At 38.4% G+C, this 9,030-nt stretch overlaps 1 protein-coding gene across 1 annotated transcript; it reads right to left on the bottom strand.

Moving 5' to 3' along the window:
• Nucleotides 1-1,523: 1,523 nt before the first annotated feature.
• Nucleotides 1,524-4,089, bottom strand: LOC147003454 (vomeronasal type-1 receptor 4-like). The gene has a single exon (XM_085842073.1). The coding sequence runs from the start codon at nucleotides 3,472-3,474 to the stop codon at nucleotides 2,554-2,556; it is 921 nt and encodes a 306-aa protein (XP_085698199.1). The 5' UTR covers nucleotides 3,475-4,089; the 3' UTR covers nucleotides 1,524-2,553.
• Nucleotides 4,090-9,030: the final 4,941 nt, after the last annotated feature.

The following is a 9,030-nucleotide window of genomic DNA, read 5'->3' as shown; positions in this document are numbered from 1 at the left end:
ATCAAGCAAACCCAGGTTAGAGCAAAGTTTGTATAAGTGAATTCATACCATATTTATCTTTCTGGGTCTGGGTTAAAATTTCACTCAGGATGAAATTTTTTCTATCTACAGCGATTCTCCTACAAGCATCATGATGCCTGTTCTTAAACAGCTGTGTAATGCTCCATTGTGCTAATGTGCCATAATTTTTATCCTTTCTTTTGTTGACACTTCTTGGTTGATAACAGATTCATTCATATTGTGAATGAATAGAGCAGCAAAAATCATGGTTGAGCACATGTCCTTGTGGTAGGATGAAGTGCCCTTCAGGTATATATCCAAGAGTGGTGAGATAGAACTATTGCCTACTTTTTGTTGAATCTCTATTCTTATTCCCAAGGTGACTGTACAAGTTCTTACTTTCACCAGCAATGGATGAGCAATTCCCTTATTGCACATCCTTGCCAGCATGAGCAGTCACATGTGTTGTTGATCTTGGACATTTTAATAGGTGTTAGAATCCCAATGTAGTTTTCATTTCCTTTTTCCTGATGTCCAAATACTGCCAAGGGTCATGAAGTAGGAATGACCAATGGCTTTAGAACTCAGGGAATGTGGTCACCCCACTGATTAACACAGTCACATGGGTGAGTCTTGGTGTGGCATGGCCCCAAGAACTTCATGCTGTTATGGAGTTCTGCTCTGCTTGCAGTCCTCACATCCCACTTAATCTAAGAAAGATGTAGCATTAAGAGGTCTAGACACATTTTCCTCTCTAACTTTTTTCTATACTACTTGGTGTTAATGGTTGGAAGGTATTGGATTGAAAAAAAGGGTTGGGCGGGTGGTAGATAATAGAACTCAAAAAAGTGTCCCAAAATAATGCTTAGAAGTAAGGGGATACACAGATTAACAGGCAGAGATCAGTGTTATAGGATACACTGAACTGATTAAACTGAACTTAGAAAATACACTCTTTTTTCTTTTCGGTGTGTGGGCATGTTCAAGCACAGATTTGAGGAAGGCAGAGTACAATTGTAGGAGTTTGTTCTCTCCACTATGTAGGACTTGGGATAATCATTTCTAAGCTGTGAGTGCTTTAGCTGCTGAGCTGTCTTGCTGATTCTTATTATGGCCAGTGTTAGGATCAAGACTTGGTGCTGTGGGATTGTCAGTTGTATTGTAGGTACAGGTCTGTGAAAGGGTACATGAAGAGTCTGAGTATTAATTTTGTAAGTCAGTGTGAATCTATTCCTCAATATAGAACATACAAACTGTTGATGCCTATTCTATTATTTCAAGCTCTTTCAATATAGATGATATTAAGATTTCCTACTCCCCCACATTGGAAGTGAAGAGTTAAGTGTGTTGGATAAATTTCTCAGTGTGGGCCTCGAGTGATGGCACAGCAGGTTAAAACCCTGGCCACGTTTACATTGGATCAGAGCTCGATTCTGAGAAACTATAGTTGTAGGCTTACATCAGTTTGTAACTCCAGCTCTAGGGGTATGACACCTATTCTCCTTAAGAGGAAGGAATCCGCACAAATACATACACACCCAACACAGATCTAAAGTTTTCTTTGTTCACAGGTGTAAGTACCACAAGTCAGATTATAAGTTTCATCACACTGACAGCTATAACCACTCCTGGTATTTATCTTGTGGTCTTCACTGCCTTGGTCATTCTCACGCAGCTGAAATGGTTAAATTCTTGAATTTAATCTTCTGAGAAAATAATTTTGTGACTGGCAAGCCACTGACAAACAGAGTGATAACACTGCCACCTCATTTTTCAATGTGTCTTGTCTCCTGTCTGATTGGCAGGTGTTTGTGATGATTGGAAAAACAATTTCACCATAGCCCAGAGTGAAGTCTTTACCAAGTTCTTTCAGGAGAAGATCTCCAGTGTGGATCCTGGATTCCTCCCTTGTCCTCTTAAGGCTTCTGAGCGTGAGCTCTTTTCGCCTCTTTTCTTATTTACTCTTGATATGATCAGCAGATTGTACTGCTCTAGAGAGCACAAAGGTATGATGTTCAGTGCTTGACTCTCACCTGAGTAGGGCCCAAATAGCAAAGCATAGATCTCCTAACTAAAATGGAATGACATGCAATATATTTACTATTTATATAAATTTCATCCTTGAAAATACTTAGTCATAACAATGTATCCTCGTTTGTTCAGATAGAGAAATATAGAGAGGGATTCTGTCCTTATCTAAAATGTAAAGTATTAGCTAAGAAGAAGGGAGAGTGTCAGTTTGATCAAGACCATTTACACATTAAACTGTTTATTGAAAATTGATTGCATCAGTTTCAGTCCAGCCTGCAGCAGAATGCAGTTATATACAGGAGAACAGATGATGGTGCATAACTCACTTACCATGTCAGTCAGGTTCCAACCAGAAATCATTTCACATCAACAAATGAGTATAGCCTTATTCTTTTAAAATTATAGCAGTGAGCACCACATCTTGTTCATACAAAATGTTGGAAACATATTTATGGAATAAAGTACTTAATGGTGTTAGTAAAGCTGTCTCCTGTATTTGGCATTTTTCAGTGACTCTGGTTTTCAACATTTGAAGAGCACAGAACAGGGATCTTTAGGATCTCTGAAGATCAACAGTAAGGGAGAGATACTGGGGAAGACTGCAGTTAAAATCTCACTGACAAGCCTTATGAAGAGACGAGAATGCATATAAAAGGCATGAAAGATGACACAAATACAATTTAGAAGATAAAAGCTAACAAATGTGACCACCAGCATCAGGATAGTATGGATTGCTCTGGTCTCAGCTTGGCCTCTGGGGTCCTGGTTGGGAGTGAGGATGTGCTGCATTCGCTGGCGATGTCTATGGAGGAGAAGTATCATGGAGACACTGGTCCAGACCATGATGCTCATGAATGTGGCATCATGGGAAAACTGCAAGACAGTGCCTACAATGAATCCAGAAGTGGAACAGAACAAGTTGCTTTTAGAGTCAGTGTTATTGTCTGTTATCTGTGGACCAGTGAAATTAATTGGAATGTGGATGTTAGTTAAGACACTGAAAAACCAACAACTGTAACAAGAATAACTCGCCAAATTTTGGACACTTGCTCTGAGTACAAGTTTACCTTTACCTCTATTAACAGGAACAAGAGTGACAAACTGATGGACACTCAGGACACAGGTGGAACACAAGTTTGTGCTTCTTGCCACCATGTGACTGAAGGATTCTAATTTACATTTGAGTTCAGTTGGAGAAGTTTTAGGAGCAAAAGCCATCATGTTGTTTGGAAATATAGTGAGGAATAGAGTCAAGGCATTGGCCACAGCAATGTGGCTTAAAATCACCTGTCTGGGTCTCTGTTTAGAACCAGTCAAAACTGGAGAGAAATTATGGACAAACAGAAAGACATTGGCCACAGTTCCAACCCCAAACTGGCAAAGCAAGAGGATCTGAAGAACTACTTCCTCAGTGGTTTCCAGGGATTTACCATGATCAGACATGGAGAGGGCTTTACAGGACCCTGGAGTGATGATTAGGTAGGACACTACTCTCTTCAGGTCTCTGTTTTATTCTCCACACTTACCAATTGATTTGAGTCAATTTCTTCACTTGATAAGTGAGACACTATTCTATCATACTACAAGTAAATTGCCTGGAAATCAATGTATATATAATAACTCAAATAAAATTTTATCCTGATTTTATTACTCCAGCCTCGAGATAAATTTTGTATTGCAACTACATCTTTATTGGTCCTGTAGCTCAAGAACACAATAACACACATTTTAACACACAATGGTCTTTGCTTATGAATACTGACAGGAAAGAGTGTAGTTTGAACATGTGATTCCATCATCAGAATTCAATACAATTAGGAGGGAGGGGAGACTTCAATTGGGATGTAACTAAATCATTAAAATAAAACAATATATAAATGTAGCATAAAAATAATTAACTGAATTTCCTTATGTTATAGTAACATGTTAAAAATAATGTGTATCAGAATAACATGTAAGATGGCACATAATAATAAAATTGTGTAATTGAATTCAGGTGTAGAAAATTAAGTTGTTGGCTTTTGAGAAAAATTTATACTACACACACACACACACACACACACACACAAACCCACCACATATTTCTAATAAAGCCAGCTGTCTTCTGATCACACTGATGAACATAGACTTACATATGTGTCCTCCATGAAAAAAAAATCCAACTTGCTAAGACATTTCATCTACTCATATTTTTCTTGATCTTAATTTTTGTCCTAAAATGTCAGGTGCCAGAGCCTTAGCTGTGTCACCTGCAGCTTCCCTCCAAAATTATTAACACAATCCTTATTACTAATAATTAATCCAAATTACACCCTTTGCAAGCTGATGCTTAGTCTGCATTTTACTGTTTATATATTTTCTGTAGAAACATGAGGGCCCCCATCCACCAGAGAAAATTCAACATCTCACATACATGTTCCACTGAATGCTGTTTTCTCCTGAGTACTGATCTAGGACAGAGACATTTCTTTGAGATAAAAGCAAAATATTAACCTATTTAAGTTTACTTGCTGACTCCCAATAGAAATAATGTTTCATGTTGACTTCAGAAGACAGTTTTCACTGAAGAAAGGAGAAGAGAATTTTAAGCAGAAGTCTATGGTTGGAAGAATCCCACCTTCTGAGCTTCAGTCACGATGAAGATGCTCATCTGAAGGCCAGCTGCAGAGCACAGCTCCTAGTGCCTGGGTTGAGGAACTTCTCTGTGTCACTCTTAGTCTTAGAAAGAAAGCAATGAAATACAGAATGGTTTCTTATTCTCCATGCAATGCTGTGAAGGTAACCTAACAAAGCCCAAGTTTCCAGTCTCATAAAATAATAGGGTACATGGATGTGACATCCTTCAGAGAGTATATTATTGTGTCATCTGTGGCGTCTGCACATTTGTGTGCATGGTGTCTTTGGGATACCTCCAATGAAGGAAAAATCATTTATCCCCAGAGCAAATCTCCATTCCTTTCTGATGCTTACTGATGATGTTTAGGAGTTTGTTAGGTGTTAATGAGTACCTGGAAAGAAGTTAGGGAAGGGTTTTCATGTTTCCTTTGGGAGAATCTAAGTTCTGCATTGATCTCATAGTCAGATGTGAATTGGGGCGCTCCAGGTTAGAACAAGGGACTCATTATGTGAGTTTCTACAGAGTACTCTCCTCCCTACTATTTCACTTCTGCAAAATTATTCTGAGACCAAGTCCTTCTAGAAAACTGGCAATGTGTCAGTCAGAAACTGTAATTTCCCTGGAAGTGGCTTCATTCCAACTTTTCCCATGTTTGACCCAGGACACTTATAAATGGCAAATTTATTGAAGCTGGTCTTTCCCACCTGAATCCTGGAGTTATTCCAATACCCACTTGTTTTCAGGTCATCATGTCTTTTTTTCTGATATACTCATGAATTCTTATCACAGTTCTAATATACTTTGGTAGTACCTAGAGAATCTCATTTGTAATTAAGTAATCCTGGACATACAAGCAAAGATATGGATTGAGCAATCATTAAGAAATAGATAGCTCCAAGTCATTTATGCTCTAGGTATAATAAAAAACTAGGGACTTAGTTTTGATTTTCAATGACGAAAAGTAAGAATTCAGGTTATAAATCTAAGAATTGTATGTTCTAAACATTTATTGATACTTAAGCCTGCAGCAATATCATCTCAGGCACAATGAACTTATACTTTCCTGTGTGAGAATTAAGATATCACTGTACAATATTTTTACAAATGAAAATACCAGCATTTAGAATGGGATATATGTGGAAATAGGACCAAAAGAAAGTAACTTATCTTTAATTGCTCAGATACCTTATGTTTGTCTAGTACAAGCACATGTTCATGATTTCATCTGTAAAATTTATATCGGCTAATTGACATTTACACATGGCTTATTAGCCTGATACATAACTATATTGGAATAACCTTCCAAGCCAAGAATTTGTTAGAGTCATAGCATGTTGAAAAAATGAGGAGGTAAAATACAGTCTTCTAAAGAATGAAAAGGTGATAATGGAAGATGAAGAGGTAGATTTGGGTGTGTAGGAGGAAAAGTAGATGAGGAAATATGGAGAGGAATAACTAACACTAAGTTTCTTTTGCAAATATGTACAGAAACATTGTACTGTGAGGCTTCCTGTAATATGTTCACACGCATATTTCAAAAGAGTTTTAAAAACCAGCACTATATTAGTTGGACAGTTTCTCACATAGATGTCTCATGTTGGATAATGTAAAGTTCTTTTCTTTTCTTTTTTTGTAATTTCTTTTTTTCAGGTATTAACAAATTCTTTTTTTTTTAATTTTTAATATTTTTATTACATATTTTCCTCAATTACATTTCCAATGCTATCCCAAAAGTCCCCCATACCGCCCCCCCACTTCCCTACACACCATTCCCATTCTTTTGGCCCTGGCATTCCCCTATATTGGGGCATATAAAGTTTGCAAGTCCAATGGGCCTCTCTTTCCAGTGATGGCCGAATAGGCCATCTTTCTTTTCTTTTTTTTTTTTTAATATTTTTATTACATATTTTCCTCAATTACGTTTCCAATGCTATCCCAAAAGTCCCCCATAGCGCCCCCCACTTCCCTACCCACCCATTCCCATTCTTTTGGCCCTGGCATTCCCCTATATTGGGGCATATAAAGTTTGCAAGTCCAATGGGCCTCTCTTTCCATTGATGGCTGACTAGGCCATCTTTCGATACATATGCAGCTAGAGACAAGAGCTCCGGGGTTCTAGTTAGTACATCATGTTGTTCCAACAATAGGGTTGCAGATCCCTTTAGCTCCTTGGGTACTTTCTCTAGCTTCTCCATTGGGAGCCCTGTGATACATCCAATAGCTGACTGTGAACATCCACTCCTGTGTTTGCTAGGCCCCAGCATCGTCTCACAAGAGACAGCTATATTTGGGTCCTTTCAGCAAAATCTTGCTAGTGTATGCAATGGTGTCAGCGTTTAGAAGTTGATTATGGGATGGATCCCTGGATACGGCAGTCTCTAAATGGTCCATCCTTTCATCACCGCTACGAACTTTGTCTCTGTAACTCCTTCCCTGGGTGTTTTGTTCCCAATTCTAAGAAGGTGCACAGTGTCCACACTTTGGTCTTCATTCTTCTTGAGTTTCATGCGTTTAGCAAATTGTATCTTAAATCTTGGGTATCCTAAGTTTTGGGCTAATATCCACTTATCAGTGAATACATATTGTGTGAGTTCTTTTGTGATTGTGTTACTTCACTCAAGATGATGCCCTCCAGGTCCATCCATTTGGCTAGGAATTTCATAAATTCATTCTTTTTAATAGCTGAGTAGTACTCCATTGTGTAAATGTACCATAATTTCTGTATCCATTCCTCTGTTGAGGGACATCTGGGTTCTTTCCAGCTTCTGGCTATTATAAATAGGGCTGCTATGAACATAGTGGAACATGTGTCCTTTTTACCGGTTGGGACATCTTCTGGATATATGCCCAGGAGAGGTATTGCTGGATCCTCCGGTAATACTATGTCCAATTTTCTGAGGAACCGCCAGACTGATTTCCAGAGTGGTTGTACAAGCTTGCAATCCCACCAACAATGGAGGAGTGTTCCTCTTTCTCCACATCCTCGCCAGCAACTGCTGTCACCTGAATTTTTGATCTTAGCCATTCTGACTGGTGTGAGGTGGAATCTCAGGGTTGTTTTGATTTGCATTTCCCTGATGATTAAGGATGTTGAACATTTTTTCAGGTGTTTCTCTGCCATTCGGTATTCCTCAGGCGAGAATTCTTTGTTCAGTTCTGAGCCCCATTTTTTAATGGGGTTATTTGACTTTCTGGAGTCCACCTTCTTGAGTTCTTTATATATATTGGATATTAGTCCCTTATCTGATTTAGGATAGGTGAAGATCCTTTCCCAATCTGTTGGTGGTTTTTTTGTCTTATTGATGGTGTCTTTAGCCTTGCAGAAGCTTTGTAGTTTCATGAGGTCCCACTTGTCAATTCTCGATCTTACAGCACAAGCCATTACTGTTCTATTCAGGAATTTTTCCCCTGTGCCCATATCTTCAAGGCTTTCCCCCACTTTCTCCTCTATAAGTTTCAGTGTCTCTGGTTTTATGTGAAGTTCCTTGATCCACTTAGACTTGACCTTAGTACAAGGAGATAGGAATGGATAGATTCGCATTCTTCTACATGTTAACAACCAGTTGTGCCAGCACCATTTGTTGAAAATGCTGTCTTTCTTCCACTGGATGTTTTTAGCTCCCTTGTCGAAGATCAAGTGACCGTAGGTGTGTGGGTTCATTTCTGGGTCTTCAATTCTATTCCATTGGTCTATTTGTCTGTCACTATACCAGTACCATGCAGTTTTTATCACAATTGCTCTGTAGTAGAGCTTTAGGTCCGGCATGGTGATTCCACCAGAGGTTCTTTTATCCTTGAGAAGAGTTTTTGCTATCCTAGGTTTTTTGTTATTCCAGATGAATTTGCAGATTGCACTTTCTAATTCGTTGAAGAATTGATTTGGAATTTTGATGGGGATTGCATTGAATCTGTAGATTGCTTTTGGCAAGATAGCCATTTTTACAATGTTGATCCTGCCAATCCATGAGCATGGGAGATCTTTCCATCTTCTGAGATCTTCTATAATTTCTTTCTTCAGAGACTTGAAGTTTTTATTATACAGATCTTTCACTTCCTTAGTTAGAGTCACGCCAAGATATTTTATATTATTTGTGACTATTGAGAAGGGTGTTGTTTCCTTAATTTCTTTCTCAGCCTGTTTATTCTTTGTGTAGAGAAAGGCCATTGATTTGTTTGAGTTAATTTTATATCCAGCTACTTCACCGAAGCTGTTTATCAGGCTTAGGAGTTCTCTGGTGGAATTTTTAGGGTCACTTATATATACTATCATATCATCTGCAAAAAGTGATATTTTGACTTCATCTTTTCCAATTTGTACCCCTTTGATCTCCTTTTGTTGTCGAATTGCTCTGGCTAGGACTTCAAGTACAATGTTGAATAAG

Source organism: Mus caroli, unplaced genomic scaffold (assembly GCF_978045245.1).
Source record: "Mus caroli unplaced genomic scaffold, Mus_caroli_1 scaffold_8, whole genome shotgun sequence".
NCBI lineage: Eukaryota > Metazoa > Chordata > Mammalia > Rodentia > Muridae > Mus > Mus caroli.
The sequence above is the reverse complement of the archived record's forward strand: the minus strand, read 5'-3'. Positions and strand labels throughout refer to the sequence as shown.